The sequence below is a fragment of the Pseudorca crassidens genome, chromosome 8, assembly GCF_039906515.1.
Source record: "Pseudorca crassidens isolate mPseCra1 chromosome 8, mPseCra1.hap1, whole genome shotgun sequence".
NCBI classification, from domain to species: domain Eukaryota; kingdom Metazoa; phylum Chordata; class Mammalia; order Artiodactyla; family Delphinidae; genus Pseudorca; species Pseudorca crassidens.
This window is the reverse complement of record NC_090303.1, coordinates 38,445,535-38,470,877: the sequence shown is the minus strand read 5'-3', so window position 1 is coordinate 38,470,877 and position 25,343 is coordinate 38,445,535. Positions and strand designations below refer to the sequence as shown.

General features: G+C 39.9%; 1 protein-coding gene across 1 annotated transcript in view; it reads right to left on the bottom strand.

The window, feature by feature from the left end:
• CRPPA (CDP-L-ribitol pyrophosphorylase A) overlaps positions 1 to 8,643 on the bottom strand; it is a 378,873-nt gene extending 370,230 nt beyond the window's left edge. Inside the window, exon 1 of the mRNA XM_067746235.1 lies at positions 8,296 to 8,643. Within this exon, the coding sequence (XP_067602336.1) occupies positions 8,296 to 8,552 (257 nt within the window). The 5' untranslated portion in view covers positions 8,553 to 8,643. The remainder of the gene's footprint in view (positions 1 to 8,295) is intronic.
• Between the last annotated feature and the right edge of the window lie 16,700 nt (positions 8,644 to 25,343).

Genomic DNA, 25,343 nt, shown 5'->3' with positions numbered 1-25,343 from the left:
ATGAAAACAGAAAGCTCTCCTCATCAACCTGAAGAGAGAATGAAAATCAATGAAAATGCCTTCCCTCTGCAATATATTGTTTGCTGACTGTTTTGTTTCAATAAGTTTGACTCTTTCCTCTGATTTCTAGATTCTAAGCCTCCAAGGATGACTGGGATTACTTATGTTTTGTCTGACATCTTGGGGGAATATTCATCATAAGCAAAGCAAAGCAACACCACTCACAGAATACCAGACCAGAAAATATGTAGTTATGTGAAGAGGCAATAAGGATTCTGGAATATGACTAAGTGTAGGTTGCTCTTTGCTTTGTAAAATCCATCCATCCCCCACTTCTATCATTGCAAATTTAACACTGCTAGAACTTACTCTATTTACATGGTTTAAAACGTATACTGTGCTTAACCAAGTCCTTAGCAAGTGACAGTTCCTCAGTGCCCCCTAGATGTAAGGTTTCCCAAGGTTCTGTCTCCACTGGCACAGCTGTGACCCAGGCAGCCATCTCTCCCATTATTTCTGCAATAGCCTCTCAGCTCGTCTCCTCCTTCTCACTTAATCAACGCAATCCACCCTACCACTTCTAGATGACTTCCCTCAAGTGTAAACCTTAGGCCATCCCCTGCTGCCTCTTGAGCAGGACCTGATCTCGGCCTTCTTCTCCCTGCACCACTTGGTCTCTGCCATGCCCCTCTTTCTGTGATCGCCACATTGTCTCACATCCAGGTCTCCGCTTATGCTGCTTCCTCTGCCTCTCAACATTATCCCCCATCCTCATAATTCCTCCACCCCCACCCACTCCTGGCTGAGTCCTACTGTTCTTCAGCTGTCAGTTCAGATGTGGCTTCCTCCAGCAAGCTTTCCTTGACATTCTGGGTGAGGCATCTCTGCTCTCAGCTCCCAGAGCACTCTTATCGCTGGAGAGTCTTATCAAGCATTGTACTGTTTCATTTTTACCTCCCTCACTAGCATGCCAACCCACAAAAAGCAAAGACTATATCCCAGGGCTTGGTATATACTGAGCTTTCAGTAATATTAATAGTAGCAATAGTAACTAAGATGTATTGATTGTTGGCTAAGTGCCATGTACTGTTTGGAGCATGTGTCTGTAATATTTCACTTAATAGTCATATCGGCCCTGAAAGAAATCACTATTATCTCCATTTCACAGATGGCACAGAGGCAGTGACCTGCCCATGATTATACAGCTAGGAAACGAAAGGACCTGGGTATACCCCACTCTGACTTTGGAGCTCACACTATAAACCTCTGTAAAAGCACTAACACTGAGAGGTCATAAAATCCATGAGAAAAAAAAATCACGTCTGGATCATCATGTCCCCAGCAATCCATTTATTTTGAACAATAATGCTGCATTTGTGGTCAAAACATGGTCAAGTTTATTTCTTACAATTTAAGCATAAGTATTCCTTCATTCATGGGTTCATTTAGTCATTCAGAAAACATCCAGTAAGCATCTGTCATTTGCCAGACATTATACTAGTCACTGGTAATCCAATAACAAACACCAGCAGACTATGTATCAAGAAGTATCTGTTGGACTTTCCTGGTGCCGCAGTGGTTAAGAATCCGCCTGCCAATGCAGGGGACACGGGTTCGAGCCCTGGTCCGGGAAGATCCCACATGCCACGGAGCAACTAAGCCCGTGTGCCACAACTACTAAGCCTAAGCTCTAGAGCTTGTGAGCCACAACTACTGAGTCCACGTGCCACAACTACTGAAGCCCGTGCACCTAGAGCTCATGATCTGCAACAAAAGAAGCCACTGCAATGAGAAGGCCGCACACGGCAATGAAGAGTGGCCCCTGCTCACCGCAACTAGAGAAAGCCCGCGCAGAACAACGAAGACCCAACGTAGCCAATAAATAAATAAATAAAAATAAATTTAAAAAAAAGAAGAATCTGTTAAATAAATCAGTGAATAGATAAGAGGAAGCTTAAACAATTAGAAATAAAATGTGCTCTTGAGTTTATAGGAAAGTGTAAAAGTAATCAAATCTATTTAGTTTATTAATAGGACATCACACTTTATTAATAGGACATCACACTAAGTTTTCTTTTTTTTAAATAGAGAAGTTTCAAGTACATGTTCAACTATATCAGTGGACAGGATTTTTTTCTAAGGCAAGAGCTTTACCTGTGCCCTAACCTATCACCTTTTACTTTCCACAGTCAATTCTATCAGAAAAAATAAGCTAAAAGCAACTTTTAAAGACATGTTGCTTTTTTGACCAAAACTTACATGAAATTAAATGTTAAAATATAGAATAATGAAGAGGGAGAAAGATAGGACATTGCTTGACAGTAGTCATTCAAACATCTGAGTTAATGAACTCTCAAAGGTCAATCCCAATTTTACTGGAATGCCTTAAAATATCTACAAAGTGATTACCTATGTTCCATCAAACAGAAAGCAGTCCAAAAATGTAGATATAGATTAGACAGATATACTCGTGGCCTAAGACTTCTCAAACAATTTTATGAGGCTCTAAATAGAAAAATGATTTAAACAAGTGTTTCTCAAACTGCAGATTTCAGGACCCATTAGAGTATCATCAAATCAATTTTGTAAGTTAAGATTAACAGTGTTGAGTCAATAGAAATTAATACAATAGTAAAATTCTAATGTATAGCAAATAGTAAGGACAGATTGTTTTCATGAAATTCTCTTTCAAATATGTTGGATGTAGTTAAGTATGTGTCACTGAGTCATGAGCAAAATCTAATTCTCATAACAGGTCACAATAAAAAAGTTCGGAAAGCTGTCTTACACAACTCTTAAGAGATAATGGGCTTGTTATGCTATTTTGTTCAGTAACCAAGCATACATTCAGCACTTGCAAGCCTTTTTAAGTACTGTTTGTGTTTCGAAGGATTTAGTCACATACTTTTCTAGTTATAGAATTAAAAGCCTTTTACGGTATTAAAATTTAATATGTAGAATCATGGCACTAAGAAAGGCCTTAAGTACCTCACACAGTGCCTAGTGAACAAATATTTGCTGAATAAATGAATCTGGTCGACCTCCTTAGCTGAAGGCAAGTCCACACTGAACCCCCTGTAGCTGGATTTTATCAAGTTCTGAGTATTTCCTTCCTAGCACATTCCATAGGCAAATACAAACCTAACCTCAAGCTCCATTACACCTACCGACAATTTGAGGAAAAAATACAGTATCTTAGATGTAATCTTCTCCCAGAATATTTTAAGATTATGTTTAAATATATTTCTATTAATATGTGCATTATATTTAAAAAATAAACATTACTTACAAGTATATTGTGCTCAGTTTAACAAGATCAGTTGAAAGTAGATTTAAACAAATGCTTTTAAAAAACAGATGCAGGGACTTCCCTGGTGGTCCAGCGGTTAAGACTCCACACTCCCAATGCAGGGGGCCCGGGTTCGATCCCTGGTCAGGAAACTAGATCCCGCACGCCGCAACTACAGATCCGGCGCAGCCAAATAAATAAATATTTAAAATAAATAAATAAAAACAGATGGAAAAATCAGGCGCTGTTAACACTCCTTAACTGCTCTCACCCAGGCTGCAGAAGTTTGGCCCCAAGAGACAGTGACAGCTATGGCTCACTTACATGACAGTTGTCATGGAAATTAGGCCTCGGGATTGTACTGTGGCCATAATTTATAGATCCCTCCTTCTCCATAAACACCCTGACATTTTAGAAGGAAAATACCGAATTGGTGTGAAGGGGCTGGCCCCTGACTGCCTTGACAATGTCAAGTCTCTTTAATATGGCCCATGAAGGCTTCCACTGGTCAAGCCCAGACTACCAGTCCTGGTCTTCTCTCTTGTCTCACAGTAGCCACAGGGGTGCCAATGGGAACTGAAATCTCCAATCATCTGACCTGTGCAAAACACAGTCCCACTCTATTTCTTCTACAATACAAGCCTCTTCCCTCCCTTGACTCAGACTTAACCCTTTTATTAATGAAGCATCCAGACAAAATGTTTAAGTCAAATTCATATATCTAAGCAATCACTCAAAAGCATCCTAAATTCATCTCTTTTTCTGAATCCTTAGTATAATTAATCACTAAAAACTGCCAATTCCTATCTTCTAAATATTTCTCCTGTCTTCCCTACTCTATTCCTACTTTCAGCTTAATTCAAGCAATCAATATTGCTCATTTCGATTAACATTTATGCTTTCTATTCTCTTGTTCTAACAGAATTTGCAGTGGTTTTCAGAAACACAGTAGGACAGAACAATTTTAAGTACACAAAAAATATTAAAAGAAAACTTTCAGAAGATCAAATAAGCCAGAAGTTAATCCACTGAAAAACACCATGGAGTCTTTAACAGTTACTAAAAATGGACTTTCATCGATTTTTCCAAATAATAAGAAAGCCACCCAGTCTCAACCACAAAATCCATGGTTTCCAGAACATACAAATTGACAAAATGAATTTTTCATCTGGATTTATCAGACTCGAGGAGCCTAACTCACATTAACCAAACTAAAAAGGCTCCGAAACATGAATTTGAATGCCAACATATTAATATACAACGATACACATTACTATCACAACGTCCACAAAGTTCTTTACCAATGCAACAGCATATTTTCTTCCTATAAAAGATTTCTATGGGAAGCCAATTTATAATAACAGGTTTTGATGAGCATGGAACCTTATCAAGAAACATCTTAAGCAGTGTCCTCAAGAACTCAAGAAGCCTCCTGAGCTATGGAGAGGGCTGTGCCTGACTTTGTTCAAATCTATTGTCAGGGAAATTCCCACCTAGTCCACAGCCACCAGGAGTCTGAATAAGCATGGCCAAAGTGTGCCTCTGTGACTTGCTTTCATTGTAGCTGTCGTTTGAGTCTATTTAGCTATTCCAGGTTAACCAGCTCTCCTTAATAACACTTTCTTTCCCTAGAAATTTGAAGCCAGAAATTAGACTGCCAGCAGGAATTTTTACTTCCTATTTCAGACCTGGGAATACTTTTTTTTTTTTTAACCAGTAAAATTTAGATATCAGTTGATCGACTGCGAGTAGATCTTACAACCGAACTGTCAGAGCTTTAGGCCCCTGCCAATAATACCACTGCCACATGATTTCTTAGAGCAACGCTTCCTTTTGCAAACTCAGGTCATAAATCGTTATGAGAAGGATTAATACCCTTGACCTCAGTTCCTTGTTAACAAAATAAGAAAAATCAAATTTCTCTTCAAGTTATAATCTGTGGTTCAATTTATATTTTAATTCCCCCTAAAAGGCCAAAATGAAACTTTAAAACTCCTAGAAATGTTTTTAGTCATCTTCTGAAGACCTGTTCTTACTACAACCTACAAATTAGTCACACTTGATCCTTTCAGTATAACGCCTGTAATGCACAGATCTGAACAAAGTGCATAATCTCAATATACTTTGTGAACATATAAACATATATATTCTTCTACACATATAAAAGTTAATTGTAATATATACCCACACACAACTAGTTCAGACGGACTTTGAGCCTCCATTGGTCCAGCGAAAGCCTTTAGCCAACATGTTTAATATTTGAGGGTTCAGAGATTCTTTTAAATCTCATTTCATCTGATAATTAGTTTAAGAAATTTCAACGGCACACAAGTAAACTGTGGCTAAACTAGAAAAATGTGTATTTTTCCAATTTCAACTAAAGCAGAAAAACAATATGAAGTCCCAGACAATTCACAAGACAAACCTCTCAATGTCTCCTCCAACTTCTCAGTTATGCAAAGACAGGTGCTTTAATGCATAGCACGTTTGAAAAGTAAAGTACTTCCTTGAGTCTACCTGAAGTGCTAAGCATCTCATTCGAAAATGAGAATGTGCCTCTTAATTTCTCTATGGCCATGGAGCACTTCACTCTGCCATTGGCTGTGCTGGTTCTGAGCCTGAGGCTAAGCCTCCAGTGTTCTGACAGGGATCTGGGAGCCTGTTTTTTTTTTTGAAGGTTTCAACTAGTTGCCTTTACAGCTGTAGACAGTTGTTCTCTGTCTACCCTACCTTAATTAGTACTTTTAACTCCTGAGCCTTTCCAAGGTTCTATGACTGCAATCAACTTGCTTCCATCACAGCTCTTCTACCTCAAGGCTCACGTTTCTGCTTCCTTGAGCCTGTTAAAACTGACTGGTTACCACTCCCCTACCTCCTTTCTTCTAGAGCTTTATTGTTCTCTTATCTGCCCCACCTCCTTTTGCTTTCATGTTTCCTTTGTATGGCTATACATTTTTACTTGCTTTGCGTAGGTAAGTCAATGAGGAGAAATAAATGTTCACATGGCATTAACTGAAAACCAAACTAGTCATGTTTTTTTGCATTTCCCTATCCCATTTGGGGGCCAAACTTCAGGGGTAACCTCCTTCTAAATCCTCATTAGTTCTTTACATTGACTCTCAGTTCCAAAAGACAGGAACTTCCATAATTTATCTTTCGGGATGAAATGACCTAGGCCTTTTAGCACCACACTCTAGGAAAACTATCAGCAGTCTACGGAGCTCATCTTTTACCAATAGAAGGGCTTACATTTGGCAAATGGCTAAGAAGCACCCGTATATACATCCCTGTGATACAAGGTTTCCGAGGATTTCCTGAGACATCCTCCAAAATAACCATATTCCATAAATTCTTCAGGCATTGTAATAGTTTACAAAGAATGATCCCGGAAGTATTTCAAAATGGAGGTTTTGATTAGTTACTACTGCTATTAGGATTTTATTACCGCTGTGATAAAATTAAGTAAAAACAGAAGTGTTCCATCTTAGTTTACATCAACAAGGCCTTTCCAGAACATTCTTGTACTTTAAAATTGATATTTTTTAATATCCACCTATCTCCTGCTGCCTCAGAAGAGGCAAAACTGCAAATACAGAAGTTTTGTGGCGTTTTTTTCCATACGAGGGAAAACTCAACGTAGAAACTTCTGCACTCCCTTACATCTAAATGCTTAATAAAGATCCTGCTGGCCGAGCTCTATTGTGTCCCCTAATATTACCTGCATAAATGAGCTACGTTGTCACAATATCTGTGACACTGGAATACTGGAGTAGCATGAATCAACTACTCAGAGAAATGGAAAACTACAGAAGCGAAAAAGCACCTGGAACTCTTTCAATGTTTGTATGAGTTTCACATGTAACCACCAGCCACGAATCAAAGGTGATTATGGGTCTTTACACTGCCACTTACTTTCTGAAGTGTCATTTGGAAAAATTACCATAGGCAAAGCAACTGGGGCCTTTGGCTTCTGGGGTGTGTGAAAGCGTGGGAGGTAGGGGTCTGTTTTCTGGATAACATGCTACTGTCCTTTGACTAGAACCTCATTAGCTTCATCTTCATTAAAGCCTCCTAAAGCAAATGGTTCATGTCAATCCACGTGAAAACATATTCCCACAGCTCCACACTGGCTTCTATAAGTTTCAACACCATAACACCACCTATGTGGACCTTTGTACTCCCCCCGCTTCCCATCCCTCCAGCCATTACACACGGCTATAAGCAAGCTAAAATAACATACCCTTCCTTTTCACCTCCTTCGATCCTCACTACTACTCCCCTGGTCCTCCTTATCCCATTCCTTTTCCATTTCCCCAGCTAGTCCGTTTTCGAAGATACAGCATGTAGTTAGCGCCCTTAAATCCGTTTCCACCATGGAAAGGTTTGGATTAAATCCTGCTTCTCGGTCCACCTTCAGTACCTAGTAATTAGCACAGTATGTCTCATATCAGATACTCAGTTAATATTTGTTAACAGTTGATAAAAAGAATGACCAAAGGCCCATAAAACTATCTTGGCAAGTAAAATCTAGTTTGCAACTAGATTTTAATCTAATTTGCAACTCATCATCCACGCATGCGCGGAGATAGCCGCTGAGAGTGAAGAATGAGCGTGAGAGAGAATATGGGACAGAGATACTCCTAAACCAGCTTCCCATTAGTCCCCACAGGTCCCGGGGTTAGAACTAAACGTCCCCCGCGCTAACCCAGTCAGTCTTGAGGGCAGCTCCACAGGCCGGCGGCTGGAGCAGTAAAAGGCTCCGTGGGGCAGCCCCAGGCTCCGCGCCTGTCTGTTAAAGGGCCAGAGCTCCCCTTCCGTAAAGGGCTAGCGGGAATGGAGCCCGAACTGGAATGACCGAGCGGGTGGAGGCCGGCCCCGCGGTCCGCCGAGAGCGGGTGTCAGCGCAAGCGCAGCTACTGGAGCAGGTGCCGCGCGCGGGCTGCCCTGGGCTTGAGGGCGGGGAGCAGGGGGCCGGGGACCGCAAGGCGCGCTTGGCGCCGCATTACCTCTCCAGGGCCTGCAGGGTGTAGCTGATGAGCGGCCTCTCCAGGATGGGGCAGAACTGCTTCGGGGTGGGGACGCCCATCCTCTCCCCGCTCCCCCCCGCCGGCAAAACCGCCGCCACGGCCGGCGCGCTGCACCCGGCTTCGGCCCCGGCCCCGCTCAGCAAGGAGGCCGAGGCCGCCAAGTCGGCGCCGCGCAAGCCGCGCAGGCGACGCCCAGCCTCCGCGGGCCCAGAGCCGCCAGGCGGCCATGACTCCATGGCGGCGAGCGGCGGGGCGGGCCCTCCTCGCCCCGAGCCACTGCGCCTGGGCTCTGCTCCTGCCCTAGGCTGGGGTCGCAGCGGGGAGGGCGAGCAAGGGCAAAGCGCGCACACAGACAGCGCCCACCCGAGCCGCGCGGGCCAGGCCGTTGTACGGCCCCAGGGGACGATCCAGCTGCCGGTCTTCCCTCCCGGCGCGTCTTCGGCCTCTGTCCCGAGCCCAGCGCCCCGGAAGGGCTGGTTTTCCCGGCTCTCGGCTTCTCCTCTGGCAGGCCCAGCAGTCACTGCAGGTGGAAGTGTCAGCCCTCCCTATATACCTAAGGGTCTCCTTAAACCTTAACAGCTGTGCGCAGGCAGCAGGGGTCAGGACTCCCTCCCATCCCTCTCCCCTTGAAGAGATTTGAAGAGATTTGGATGCGAGCCACGAGATGAGACAGAAAAATGTGCACCTTAGTTATCTGGCTTTCACTCGCTCATGAGGCATCCTGGTTCCATCTCTGGTAAAGATAGGTGGATGGGCAAATGTTATTATGACATATCAGTAAGCCAAACTGCAGCCGTTCCCAAATTTCTGCAAATTGGAAACACCTGGGGAGCTCAAAAAATGCTGACGCCTATGTCCCACCCTCAGAGATTGGGTTTAATTGGCCTGGTGCGTGGTCTGAGAGTTTAAAGCTATCCCCAGGTGATTCTAATGAGCAGGCACTTTTTTTTGGAACCATGGAGCCAAAGCGATAATACTAATAATTGCTGAATAGTCGGCGCATATTATCTCATTTAATCTCCAGGAGAACCCAGCTATTACTGTTCCTCTTTTACAGAGGCGGAAATAAGGTTAAAATGTTTAAGTAACTTGTGTAAGATTGCACACCTAATGGCCTTTGCACAGAAGTACAGCCAAAGTTGAAAAATTCCAGGCCTGAAGCGTATCATGCCCTTGTTTACTACTGTCTTTGCTGTAAGTGCTTCCCATGAAAATGTACTAAAGTATTTGGAGTGTCAGAGCAGATTGTATTAGGCCCCTGGAATGTAAACTCCTTGAGAGCAGGGTCCTTACTTTTTTGGTTTGGGTTGTGTCCCCAGGTCCTGGACTATAAGGGAAGTTTAATAAATATTCATTGAATAAGCTACTGATTGAATGAATGAATGACAATCGAAGTATATATAATTAAATATTTGCTAATTTATCAATCTTCACCCATCAGTAGTAAATATAAGATTCATAAAATAGGAGTCTTTAAGCACTGAAAATATTATCAGATTATAATATTCCAATTTAGTATTTTTAGCCATTTTCCCAGTTCAGAATGAAGCATACAAAATTAAGATTTAAATTTTCTACTTTTATTGTCTTTTGATTTGATCTTATTATTAAAATCACTATCAGTTTTATTTTTGTTCCTTTTATATTATAATCAACGTTTAGCTCCATTCTACTTGAAATTTGTCAGATCACTGACTCAGTTGAAAAGTAGGCATCGTAATACATTTCACTTTGTAGCACCACCACCCGTATCTAACCTATAGTATGCATTCTATTAATACATGTTGACTAATTGGTGGATAAATGAATAAATGAGTCTACCTACAGAGGCAGAAAAGCAATCAAATAATTGTTTCTATTAATATTGATCTTTAAACCTCGCTTGTGGAGCTAAAGTTATTCTTCATTTCCTTATTCTTGAGCAAAAATAGCATAGTAATAAAGGTCTTGTTATATTAATTTCTATATAATCATTAATATAATTAAACTTTGAAAATTTAGCCAGAATCTTATTATATTGATTTAGTTCTGTTCTTAGAACAAATATATTAACTTTGTTCACTATGAACCCGTAGATCTTACATAGCGTATGTTAAACATGTTTAATATATAGACTTGTATTGAAAAAAAGGACAGACTTTATTTATATATCATAATATGAGAAGCAAAGTATTTGTATATCATAATATGAGAAGCAAAGTTTTTTTCTGAGCCTTTTTATATGGATGTAAGTAATTCCTTATTATGCATACTTTGGGTAAAGTATGTAGTTTCCATGTTACTTTTTTTTTTTTTAATTTATGGCTACGTTGGGTCTTCAGTTGCTGTGTGCGGGCTTTCTTTTTATTTGCTGCAAGCGGGGGCTACTCTTCGTTGTGGTGTGCAAGCCTCTCATTAAGGTGGCTTCTCTTGTTGCGGAGCACGGGCTCTAGGTGCTCGGACTTCAGTAGTTGTGGCAGATGGGCTCAGTAGTTGTGGTGCACGGGCTCAGTAGTTGTGGTGCACGGGCTTAGTTGCAACGCGGCATGTGGGATCTTCCCAGACCAGGAAACCCATGTCCCCTGTATTGGCAGGCGGATTCTTAACCACTGCGCCACCAGGGAAGTCTTTACTTTTTAATGCATATAGAAATACCCATTAAATGGAAGTGGCTCTTGTCTTTGTATCTGAAAGGCCTAAAATTCCTGTGTTTGGTTTGTTTCTACATGTCAGTGTACCGTGGAAGATTTATCTTGGGGATTTTATTATTATTATCATTATTAGAGAATTTTAGATCAAATTGGGTTCATTTTTCAAGGGTTAATTCAAGTATAATTAGCACTGTCAATCACTCTCCTCCTCCCCAACCACACTTACTGTTTTACTAGCATCTCTGGAGGTTAGTTGGGGTGTTGCTCACAAATGCTAATGAACAGCTTAATGGTTTACCCTTTAACTCTTCAATTCAGAGCCAAACAAAATAAATTATGGTTCCACAGGGGCCAGCCCCAGCATTTCTGTCAGCCTATGAATTCTAATTCCTGTTTTGCTCTTGTGTATCTTTTGTAAGTGAGACAGTCTATTAACCTCTGACCTTTAACTCATTTTTATACATAAGAAAGGTAATGCTCCGAATTGAGGTTTTTCTGTGGATAATTCAAACTAAACACCACATGGCAACGAGAATATTATCTTTTTTTCTCTCAGTATTTCTTATAAAGTTAATTATCAACCATCTCAACTGTCCACCTTGTTTTTCCTGTATAGCTAAAAAGGGAAATAGTGGTGAATAGCCTTAGGACTGAATGATAAATTTGACTTCATTAATGCTACCAAAGTTTAACTTTTCATAAGAATCATTTGGGGACCATTGTTAAGATACATAGTAGTTCTTATATAGTTATATAATATAATCATTTACATAATATATATTAATCTTAGAAGATATATTATTGGCACCTTTGTTTCAGGAAGGAAGACCCCTTCCAGGGCCCAAGAGTGGGCTTTTGTCTAACACCTGGAAATGAATTGTCCGAGGAGACAGACGTGCTGCCAAAGCAAAAGACTTTATTGGAAAGGGGCAGCCGGGTGGAGAGCAGCAGAGTAAGGGAACCCAAGAGAACTGCTCTGCCAAGTGGCTCTCAGTCTCAGATTTTATGGTAATGGGGTTAGTTTCCAGGTTGTCTCTGGCCAATCATCTTGCTTAGCCCATAGTCTGACTCAGGGTCCTTCCTGGTGGTGCACGCATCTCTCAGCCAAGGTGGATTCCAGTGCGAAGAATTCTGGGAGGTTGATCATCTCCTCCCTCTTTTGGCCCCTCCCGAATTCTCCTGGTTATTTTTCAGTGGCACACCATGTTCCTGTTGGGACCTCCTGTTGTGACACAACTCAGGCAGGTGGTCATCATCGTTCCTGGCCAAGGTGGATGGTTTCAATCAATGGTCCCCTAACACCTTCTGACAGAAAGTTTGCCTCAGTAGATCTGGAGTAGGCCCAGAAATCTGCATTTTTTAATAGCCTTCCTTAGGTGATCCTAATGTAAGTTCGGACCAGACTTACACACTGAATTACAAAAGAATGACACCCCAATTCACTTTATATCCAATGCATTTAATTTCAAGACCTAACGCAAAATGCATGTAATATATTAAACATGCCATATAAAAATTGCATAAGAAATTCATTAAAATGTCTGTTTTATTTCCTTGTTAATTTATAAAGAAGAAAACACGAGGGGAAAATGTTTAAATGCCAGGAATTAAAAAAAAAAGATGATAGAGACCTGGAAAACCGAATTATCCCCGAAATCTTTCTACAGACCTGTCATTAAAAAACACATCACCTCTGACAGCCACCAAAGGCCATGTCCTTGTCCACAGCTTAAGCAGAATTGAAATTGTTGCCTGGAACTCTGTCCTGAGCATGGAACTCAAGGGTGCGATTCAACTGAGGGATGACACATACCTCCAGAAACTAAAAGAGGGGAATGCCCTCTGTGCGTAAGAAATGTGGGAGAGGTGATATCTTTGATGGGTTTGTTTAGGAAACAAATGACTAGTCTAGAATTGGTGGTAGCCAGTTTTCATAATCTGTGGAAGAGAAGAGCATACAGAATCATCAGTGAAGAGCAACAGCTAGAAAAGGAAGATTTGCCATTTCTGCCAGGAAAGATCTTGCCAGCAGTTATTCCTATATATTTTAACTGCAACGTATTACTAAAACAAGATTTAAAGAAAAGAAAAGAAAAAAAAAAACACCTAGACTTTAAGAAGAAAATGCTCCCTGAGAATTCAAAGTCATACCTGTTTACTAAGGAATAAGAAAAGAAGAATGTGGACATTTGAATGTGGCATTATTACCACAACCACCACCCCCTTCCCTGCCAAGCACGGAGTAAATATAGGATATGAGCTGTGCAATAGAGTCTGAATGTGGGACATCATTGCCTTATAATGCCTCACCTAAGAGGGTACCAAGTCTTGATCTTAAGCAGACCAAAAGGGACTCTGGTGGGGTAGGGTACAGAGAGGCAAAGAAGTGACATGGATGAAGCAGAGAGAGAAGACTGAGACAATGATGATACAGTCTCTTCAGTGATATCCAAAGGATATGAAGATATAAACAACTTTTAATTTTTGTTTAAAAAAAAAAGTGCTTCACTGCTTTTTAGCATGGGACACTTACTTCAGTAGCCAAAAAAACAAAAAAAAAGAAAGAAAGAAGAAGAAGAAAACACAGAGTAGTTTGGGCAGATGCTGTAATATCTAGTTAGGAGAACAATAAGCTAAACTGGTTTGGACAGGAAGCACTTAGTAGTGACGGAAAGACCATGTTTCATGGAGAAGTAAATTGTGGTAGATTGCAGAGAGGAAGAAATAAGGTCACTGTGTTGTTTATGCTGTATGTGAATAGAAATAAGTTAACTAGAAATTAATTCCATTTGTGACCATGGCTACCACTAACTAGCATAAGACATAAGTGAAAGAATGAATGAATTAAGCATGTTCAATGTGCCAATGAATATAAACCTAAATGCATGAAGACCAATTTACACTTAGTCTTCAGAAAAATTAGAATGCTGAAAACTATTCCCAAAAGAAAAAATTGTTTTGATTTAAAGTTGCACAGACTATCCTCTTTCTTCCTCTTCTCCTATCATTATTCCTTAAAAGAACTCAAGACCTTGACAAAAGATTAAAAAGAAAAAAAACTTTCCCTTTTGTCAAATCTTTCCTTAGTAGTTATTTTTTTCTCTTAACTTTTTAAAAAATCTGATTATTAACTACTATAGTACGATAACAAAAATATGCACAAAATTAACCAACACTGGTCCTGGGCAAAATTTCAAATTTCATTATGTTTCTCTTTGGTTCTCCTGGCTTCTCGCCTTCTGGTCCTTTTTCCTTTCTCCCTGCTATCTCCTGAGTTGGGCATCTCACTCTCAGCTCTGCTTACCACAAGTTCATCTGTGGCTTTCACCGATGGGCTTAACCCTTTCAGCCTTGACCAGGACAGGTAGCTCCATCCTGTGAGAGGGCTGCACCTTGAATTTGTCTCATTGCCTAGAAGAACTGCTTTACCATTCATGGGGTGTACTCACCTCCTGGCAACCTTCCTCCTGAACTCTACTCCCATTGACCCAGGTCTTACGATTGTCTCCTGCTTGGAATTCCACGTCTTTGGCGTAAAGTAGAACAGGATCCCAGTTTGACTGGCTAGACTTGTATCACCAGAGGGCTGTTCTCTGATTAATTGGCTGGATAACTTCTCTGAAAGGATTAATCACAAAAAACCATGTCACCACTTAACTGGTTTTAAATGTCAGTCCTGTGAATTATGATACCTGGGTCTCACTAGGATGTTCTATAACCTGGCCTTGAATTACTTCCCATGCCCACTGGCTGCTCCTGCTAGGTCTGGGTTTGGTCAAGTTATATGACTAAGGCCTTCCTGCCCCTATTAAACCTGGCTCTCAAAGTGATGAAAATACAACTGTCTCATTTATCCTGGGAAATAACAACTAATAACAGTTGTTTCAGGCATTTCCATTTAAGTAAATATCAGAATCATGATTTAAAGGCACGATATTCTAACCTTAAAAATTCCTAAGGCCAGAGATAATAGCAAGAAGTCACCGTACACGAGGCCAGCGCGAGTCTAACCTTAAAAACAATCCACTTACTATTCTTTATTTTTGAATGGATGGTCAAAGATAAGTGTGCTATGTAATTGCTAAACCACAATAAGCTCTAAAGAACAAGAACTGTATCGTTTTACAATTTTTCTCGGTTGTCTATTGTGTATAACAAACCATTCCAAAATTTAGTGTCTTAAAATAATACCATTTTATTGCTCACAATTCTATAGATCAGGAATTTGGGCAGTACTGAATGAAGACCGCTCATCTCTCTTTTGTTTGAGGTTGACCAGGGTAGTTCAACTGGACCTGGAAATGAATCCAAGATGGACTCATTCATACCGCTAGGGTCTTGGTGCTTGGCTATTGGCTGATGTATCTCAGTTAACTTCCACATGATCTTTCTCCAACAAGATAGCCTGGCCTTCTTTATATAGTGAATGGGTTCCAAAAGAGCAAAAGTAGATTCTACCAGGCCTCTTAAGTTCTATGCCCAGAATTGGCACAGCAATACTTCTGTCTCACTATATTGGTCAAAAGAAGTCACAAGTCCAGCCCAAAGTCCAGCTCAAGAGGAGGGAAAATGGCTCCACACCTTTTTATGCGAGAAGTGGCGTGTACTTATGGGGCATGGAGGAATTATTAATGGCCCATCTTTGCAGAGTCTTCTGCAGCCACCAATCACCCACTTGTGGAGATTTGCATGTCTTTGGATCAGAACATCTACTCAAACAATACAGATTTCATAGATTCCTGGCCAGGTCAGGGCAAAGGATTCAAAGGGTCATTCCCTTGCTTTCCTGCCAAAAGAGGAAGAGACTGAAGAAATACAGCATGATTTGTACAGCCCTCTCTGCTCTTTCAGATCATTTGTTTCTACAAGTTATTCACTAGAAGTTATCAATAACTATCCAGACCCTCTTTTTTGCCATCATAAAAGCCAAAACTAGGGATGAAATATTAGCAAAGTGAATATATACCTAAGAAATTATTTCTGTTACTGAAGCCCCTACTGTTGTAGATACCCCAAGTGACAGGCCAAGAACTGATTTCCGAAAGGTGACAATCCTTTAGTCTCACTTGTAATCATACCATTTGGACTAGCACTTTATTAGAGAGCAAAATGTTGGTGATGAGGGTTCTTCATTATCTGAATATTCTTTCTATTTTTTAATTGTAATCATAAGCATTAAATTTATTTAACTTTAATCAGAGTTAAAACTATTTCACATGATAGTCTTAATTTAAAATTCAGTAAAACTAAAAATATGAGAAAATACAGTATTTGCAATAATGGAGAGGACCAACACAACTCCTTTGAAAGTCTATGAACAATTTGGAAGGTGGCTTCTATTACCCCCAAACTGAAAATTGGAAGCTCCAAGTATTAATATTTGTTATGGCCATTTATTCTATTAAAGAGCCATGTCTACAAAATGATTTGGGCTCTTTCCTCTACCTACGGCTATAGACTTGGTCAACTGGGAATTTCTGAACATTAAACCTACCACTATCTTGGAAATGGAGCCAAAGGGCCCGATATCAACTAGAGATGCACAAACTTGTTTCAACCAAATGACTACCTAGGTGTCAGTTTTTAATAAACAAACCACACCCCGAGTGGTAACACTAGTGGAGACGTATTTTGCCGGATTTTGTTCATATGGACGTGGGGTCCTGCTTCAACAACGTCGTTGGTGTGAATTAGGCCTCTCTTTTGAAATCATCTGTGCCACATTTGAGCAATAAATTGCTTCTTCATATCTTGGGACAGGAACTGAATTAAGAGTCCTGTCTTGTGGGCAACTGCTCTCCATTTTCAAATCCTCTGAAGAGCATAAGTAAATGTCAGGCCAGAAAACAGTGGACAAAACTACCAACAGGTGGGGAAAATCAGACAGAGTGGGGAAGGGAAGGGGACTTTGACCTTTGCCATTGCCCAGCATAGTCCAGCTTGATTCCACTGCAAGTAGAAGCAAAGAGAGCCCACGTAGTAATAAAGGCAAAGGCAGCTTTGTCCTGATACACTGGAGGTGTGGCAGGTAAAAAGCATGTCCAGCTCCCTCTCAGCACATAACCTAAATTAATAGTTCTCAGCCAGGCTACACATCACAATCATTTGTGGGTGCAGATTGCATCAGGTGCAAAAGCTGAGTCAGAATCTGAGGTGAGACCTTGGAAATGCTTATTCTGATGAGCACCTACATTTCTAGTCACTTTACTAGATCATACCCAAAGATGGAAACCTGGCCTAGTTTAACAACTTGTGATTGACCAGGGTGAACAGAGGAGTTATTGCATGGTGGGGTGGGTCACTGAATCAAGGAGGAGGGCCACTTTCACTCTATTACAGTACTCTATTGCATGTCAGGCTCAGTATTACATGCATATATCAATAATTCTTTCAGGTCTCACAACTGCTTTTGTGAGACAAAGGTTATCATTGCTCCCTTTTTACTGATGTGGAACCTGAAACTAGTGACTTGCCAAGGGAAGCAATGGGCTGTGATGCCAGGTCTGTCTAAACAATACTATCCTCCGAAGGAGAGGACAGTGTTTCCAATTTGTTTTCAGTACTCTTTAGAGTAAGGTTCAGCTCTTTAATGCCCATCTTGACAAAATATTACAATAAATTATTATTCAGTGAACAGTGAGCATTATCTCCTACAGCAAAATTTCCTGGATGAAACTGAGATGAACGAAATGAAGAAGGCATTGAAAACTATAACATGCCATAGAAATTAAAATTTCTTCTTATCTTTTTTTTTTCCGATATGTGGGCCTCTCACTGTTGTTGCCTCTCCCATTGCGGAGCACAGGCTCCGGACGCGCAGGCCCAGCGACCATGGCTCACGGGCCCAGCCGCTCTGCGGCATGTGGGATCTTCCTGGACCGGAGCACGAACCCGTGTCCCCTGCATCGGCAGGCGGACTCTCAACCACTGCGCCACCAGGGAAGCCCCCCAAAATTTCTTCTTATCTTGAATGATGGCTTTTATATCATCATCCTATAATACAAATTAATTTTTTCTTAAATATTCCTACTTCCTCATTTTATTACCCAACTTCAGCATATTCTATTATTTTAAATTTTTCATGTCAAAAATTTTCTGACCACACATTTTTCCATTTCAAAAATATCCTGACCACCACAATTCTTCTTGAATAGAAGAGTAATGTAAGTAAATAAATTGAAATTGAGCCCCCTGTTGGTGAAGAAGTATTCTCCCCAAATGGCATAGTAACTCAATTTTTGATGGTCTTTGTCGTTGAAGTTTGGAAAGCTAATGTTCTATTGTTCTGTACTTATTTTAACACTTAAGTAATGACTGAATCTTCCTGGGCCCCTACTGTCTTTATGATCTTAGCTCAGTTATTAAATTCCTCTATGTGCAAAATAGAACTAAAAATGATACGTTGCAGTAGATGTAGTTCTGATTGTATCATTTTTATGAGAACAGTTTTATAAGAGATAAAGTGCTACTCAAATGTGTATGAATACCTTGAGAGCAGACAATAGTTCATTTTTGTATTTCCAGGAGAGCAAGATGTGGTGGAAAACATTAATGATCGTAAATGAGAAAAATCAAATTATCTTGCTCTATCCTTGGCAGTGTGATTTTTTTTTAAAAACAAGTCATTCATTTTTGCTGAGCTCAGTTTTTTCCTCTACAAATTAGGCATAATAAGATAATTATCCCGCCCTACTTCACAGAGCTGTTTTTAGAATAAAATTTATGTGAATTATATATGTGAAAGTTTGTCATGAACTCTTATGAAAATTCTAGGCTAACATTGGTGTTGATTTCTTATGGTTCTATCATCTCCTGCTAAATTGCACTTGACTAGCAGGAAAAGTTCCTCCCTGCCTTATGCTTTTGTTGCATTCCCTTCTGTGCCTAACACAATGCTTTACCCATAATAAATTCTTTATTTAAAAAAAAAATAAAGGAGGCTTTTTAAGCAATGGTGACCTTCTGTTTGCAAACCTGCCCATGCTTTTGAGCAAAAAGCTGGTGGTGTTTGAGGGGTTCCAAACCAGTACCAACTTGTGTCCCCCCAAGCACTTTTTATCAGTAAAAAGGCAAAGCATGTACTGGAGAGAATGCTTGATTTATACCTGTCTAGGCAATCAACCTGCCACCCACAGAAATGTTGGAAGTTTGGCAGTTAATCAGCAAGGCAATTTTTTTGCTCTATTCTCCGTTGATGATCCTTTGAGTTTGTTCCATAACGGTGTTCCTTAGTCATTTTGTCCCATAATAAAATCTCTGTGAATAAGGACTTTGTCTGTATCTCCACAGCACCTCCAGAACAGTGCTGGAGAACAGTGCCAGAAGAGTGCCTGGTGTATCCTGGGTGCTCAATAAATACTTGTTGGATGAATAAGCTAAATGACTCATGGAAATGAAGAATATGTATACTCAAGGTTTTGAAGTATTTACCCAAACATTGATTTGATTTAATTCAGTAAAAGTTTTCCCCAATTTCCATCATTATAGAAAAGACTGAAAAAAATAGAGTTTGTGCTGAATTCTTTTTCAGTGTTAAGCTCCCCCAATAGTCAAATTACATTGCAATTTCTCTCCTGTGCTTATGTGTATGCATATTTGTTTTAAATACATATAAATAATGGGCATCTTTTTGATTTAAACCTAGTCCTATATAGCTCCTATTTTTTCTGAGGACCATAATTTCATGTTTGAGGAGAAGCAAAAATAACCAACATGTCTGAACATAAATACATCCATTCTCAAGGAGATGTCTTTCATTGGGCTAATGACACATTTTTTTTCCCAAATATATAATCCAAGAAATTATTTTACACACAAACCAAAGAGGTTACAGAATGAATTTTTAAATTTAACCCTTCAAGATACCATTCTATTTCTTTCAGAGATAGCATCATGAATTTGAAGATTAGGAAATAATCACATTTTCAGTGCTATTTAAGTGTGCTTTCCCTAAGACTCAAAATTTAAATGCAATTTTTCTCACTCTCCTATATAGCACTTTTCTAAAGCAGTTGCATATTACCTCTACAAGGTTTATAGAGTAAGAATACTGAGGGCCCAGAGATGTATCCAGCTGCTCAATTGACCAGTTAAGTTCCTTTCTCTTTTCTCACCCTGCCCACCTCCCGGTGGGTCAATTGATGAAGAATGAATCGGCCAAAAGGCAAGGAGTGGGGGATGAGAGGCAAAGTCCTGGATAAAGAGAACTAGATAATTAAACGCTGGATAGTGAAGAGTTGACTTAAAACAGCTCTTTTCAAAGGAGACTTCAAATTGCTGTCTCCTTACCAGACTGGAGAATCCAATTTGTCAGGATGAGTTGATTCTCATGCAGATGATGTAACCTGACAGCTAGCAACATGTAGGGGTCTGGTAACCAAGCCAAGAAATTTGGTAGCACAGAGTAAGTGGAGATGAATCTTTTTCTAATCAATAAGGATTACGTTTCTTAGAGGTTGTTTAGCCTGTTACACATTGACAGCATATTTTAGACACATTCTGTGCTTTTAAATTGTTATAATTTAAAAAATGGATTTTTTTTCTGCTCACAAATTAATTACAGGAAAAAGTGATGATGAAAGTGTAGTTATTGACTCATGTTCATATCCTAGAATGCCAAGGATATTTCACAGGCAGATTGGCATAATTCAACTTTCTTTGGATAGTGACTAAATTGGGCTCAAGGAGAACTTAACTTAGAGTTTGATCTATAAATATTCATTTACTATAATACAGTGGGGCTCTTTTTTAAGTGACAGCTCTAACTCATTATTAAATACATGCAGTAAATTTCCAGGATGTCTCAGAATATAGCCAAGGGAAAAAATGCTTTTGAAGATTGAAAAAAGATTCATGCACTCTCTGGATCTCAACTAACAAAAATTAATTAATTAATAGGTCTAAATTATGTCTGTCCATAATGCAGCCAAAGTACCAGCTTCCCAGATGTTCTTAATGTCACCGATCCCATTATAATTCCTCAAATGCCAACAGTACCTCCTTTGGGGTAGGGGAATTATACAAGAGAACAGATGCCAGCAGGATGGAGGAGTACAACCATAGGCATGTTGGTCAGAATAATTATAGCTGTTAAAGCAAAAATATTCAAAGAGCAGTGCATAATCACGCATTACCAAAAAATCACAATGATCACCTGACCAGTGTCAACATCCTGCAACATCCTCCACTAGAAAGGGGCACCTCCTTTTCCACAAGTACCTGCAATACCCGAAGGCAAATGGCAGTACTGAATAGCCAACTGTTTTGCATATGTTGACTGTGATTGTCAAACAAAGGATCCTCTTTTTCAGGGTGCTTTCTCCATTGGAGATACTTGGTTAATATTTGCTACACTCTCTTCGTTTCTTTCATTGCACCTTTTGCCATTTATCTGTTTTCTTGTTTGCTTATTTGTCTCCCATTCTAAACTGTAAACTACCCATGGTCATTTTTCTTAGGGAGGGAGATAACTTTTTATCAATCTATAATATTCATGCAGTAAAGTACATATATCCTTAGTGTAGAGGTCAACGAATTTTCACAAATTAAACACAACTATATAGCAAGTATCCAATTTAAGAAGCAGAAGACCAGGGGCTTCCCTGGTGACTCAGTGGTTGAGAGTCCTCCTGCCGATGCAGCGGATGCGGGTTCATGCCCTGGTCCGGGAAGATCCCACATGCCGCGGAGCGGCTGGGCCCGTGAGCCATGGCCGCTGAGCCTGCGCGTCCGGAGCCTGTGCTCCGCAACGGGAGAGGCCACAGCAATGAGAGGCCCGCGTACCGCAAAAAAAAAAAAAAAAGAAGCAGAAAACCAGCAGCACCCCAGAAGACTCCTGGTACTATGTTCTAGGTTGTTATACTCCAAAGATAAACATTTCCTGACTCTTAAAAACTGTAATTTCTTTTGCCTTTTCTTGGACTTTATTCCAAATAATGCTGCTCTAAATATATGTTCACAAAAAGTATATATCTCTGGTAAATATATGTACATATCTTTGTGGTATATATACATAGTAGTATAATTTTGGGGTCATAGGGTATGCATATGTTCAGTTTCAGTAGACATGGCAGACAGTTTTCCAAAGCATTTAAACCAGTTTCCACTTTTACCATCAGTGTGTGAGTGAGGAATCATATCTGGTTTGTTCACCATTTTATCTCCTGCACGTGTCACAGCACTTAGCACCAAGTAAGTACTCAAGAAGTCTTGGCTGAATAAATTAAATTGATATATGTTAGAAACGTCTAAATGACTATTAGCATTTCATCAATCTTTTCAAATTTATTAGAAGCTGAAACGAGTTTCTGGCCCACTTCACAATTTTGCTAAGCGCCATCCCTAGGTAATCGGTCCCTGAAATAAACACCTCTTCACTGAATGCTGTTTTCTAGGACAGATGGCTGACTCAATGGAATAAACAGTATCAATCTGACAACATAATGAGTTTAGATATGTTAGCAGAAGAAGACATTTTAGTGTCAACTTTCCCAGCTGCTCTTTATACAGTTAAGGACACAGAAGCCTAAAGAAATCAAATTAGGTGCCCTTAGGGTAAGAAAGGATTCATAAGTGGACATATTCTTTGTTTTCTTCTTAAAACTTTGTAGTGAGTGATTATTTTATTCGTATACAATAATGTGTTTTGCCAAGAACAGACTAGGATTTTTATTTCATTGGTAAAACTCATGTTTTTACTGTGACCATCCCTTAAAACACTTTTTTCTTTTCATTACTTAAACAGAACAAATTACCTTTGTCATTATGCAAAATTGCTTAGATTTTGTCTTTGGGATGAGATTTACTCTATTTTTTGCATGGTGTGATCACAATCAGTCCTGAGGTTCAGTGGTTTTTTTAGGATGTACTTTTTATTTGTTCATGTGTTTTTACCAAATGCATCTAACAAATAAAACCATGTGGAAGAATAATAAAGCTTTAAGTCTTTCATCTAAAGAATAAGTACTTTATTGTGAATACAGTGAAAATGGAGAGAAATTCAACATTTAATATGTTTCTACACAATAATTACAAATACTCTGAGGAGGCTGAATCACTGCAGTGTTCCAAGGTCTGCGACATAGACTGGATTTGGATGAAGATACATGTACTAGATTCTACTAATGGCTTCCAACCTTTACCCCTTCTTGAGTATCAACACCCTTTGATGTGTTACTTCACAGTTCTAATAAAGAGATGGAGTATACTGCCCCACTCTTTGACTTTAAATTAGTTATGTGACTTTTTTTGGTAAATGGAATGTTAGGGGACATGAGTGACAAAGGCTTGAAAAGTACCAATGCATTTAGGCTTTTTCTCTTGAGCCTCTCCTATGATAATGAGATACCCTAGCTAGTAGACCAATTCCTGCAGGAAGCTGAGAGTAATGTAGAACAAAACCCATCTGCCCCAGCTGAGCCTAGATTGGTTGACTCCAGTTGACCTCCAGATACATAAATGAGTCCAGCTGAAATCAACAGGCTCATCCAAACCCTATCTAGATCAACTGACCCCCACCCAGAAAACCCTTAGATGTGTGATCTAAATAAGTGCCTTCTTATTATTGTATGTCATTGAAATTTTGTGGTGGTTGTAATGCAGTGGTATTGAAGGCATAATTAAGGGTTACAGGTATCATCAGATAAGCACGGGTGGATAATGACCATGTTTACCAGAGGATGGTAAAAGGAACAGGTGCCACAGCAAGGGCAACTTGTCCATAGCTAAGAGGTGAATTCAAGTTACAGGTAGAGTCTTTTTTTTTATAAATGTATTTATTTTATTTGTTTATCTTTGGCTATGTTGGGTCTTCGTTGCTGCGTGTGGGCTTTCTCTAGTTGTGGCGAGTAGGGGCTACTCTTTGTTGAGGTGCTCAGGCTTCTCACTGCGGTGGCTTCTCCTGTTGTGGAGCACAGGCTCTAGGCGCGCGGGCTTCAGTAGTTGTGGCACACGGGCTTAGGTGTTCTGCGGCATGTGGGATCTTCCCAGACCAAGGATCGAACCAGTGTCCCCTGCATTGGCAGGCAGATTCTTAACTACTGCGCCAACAGGGAAGCCCAGTAGAGAAAGTCTTAAAAGAAGGACTGCTGTTCTGCAAATAAAGAGCTTAGAAGTTACACTCTGTCCTAACAACAAGTGAAAAGCTAAACAAACTGAAAAATCAACAACTCTTCTTACACCTATCAGAGAAATGAGGTCAAAGGACAAACCACTGGCCCCAAAGTAACTTTTATAATGTCTTATAGTTCAGATGTGGGCTTGGGAATCCACCTTTGGAATCGTCTCTACCCACTGAATGTTATTACTAACACATATTTATGTGCCATGTTTTGTCTTTCCAGAAATATGCTAGATCTTGCATCAGAGTAAACTATTACTCACCGTAGGCTATTGCTAAGGCTTATTAAACTTCAAGTCTCATCTGTAGCGGGAAAAGACAACTTCAAGAAATAACAAATTGTAGGAGGTAAGGCTAAAACGAAGTGCTGTCAGCTCTCTCAAGTTTCATCAAGTTAAAAGAATATGTCAATATTAACACCTTTTTGGATATGGCTTGAAAACAATTTTTACTATGAACATCCTTAAAAGGAGCTTAGGACCAGCGAGAAGAAATAAAACAATCATTACAGCCTGACTCAACAAACCCTATTTTGATGTAAAAAACCATATCAAAGAGAGCATGCATCAATTAGATTTGCACAAAAACCTAATTTGTTTCATCCACATTCTTGAGATTTTTCTATTTTATTAGACAACGATTCTTAGTTTTAAGGGCAGAGCATATACACCAACTAGTCATCTCTCCGAGCTTCAAAAACTGGTTGGCATGCTGATTTCACCTCCCTCAAGGACTGAATTACAGAATCGAGAAATATAGTAAAAAACTGAGAGTGAGACATTAAGTTGAAATAATGAGCCTGAAAAACAAGTCAGAAAAAAACAAGAATCATTAGGGAAAACACCATCTACATGAAATAGACTATAAATCCCTGAGGAATGCCGAATCCACTCTTTGTATTGAAATGCCTCTTCCAGCCAACCTCAGCAATACTTTTCATTTTTCTATTAATTACTTTACAACTGTCTATTAGCACTCATCTGCTACAACAGGATCCTAAGCAGCCAGGAATCAGGAATTGTGTGAGACCCACCATCAGGAGGACGGTGGAGTGGCAACCATGCCTCTTTGCCATGGCTTGGGAAGAGTAAGAGGCAGCACTCTGGCCATCTTGATATCTAAGGGTCTCAACAGCCTCTGCCTGTCTCGTAGCAATGGTCAATCCCAACTCCCTCACCCACAAAGAAATTCTCTGGTTTGGAAAAAGATGAATTCCTCATTAAGAGGGTACCAAGCTATTATACAAGAGTTATACAGATGGTACAAAACATGGTTTACCT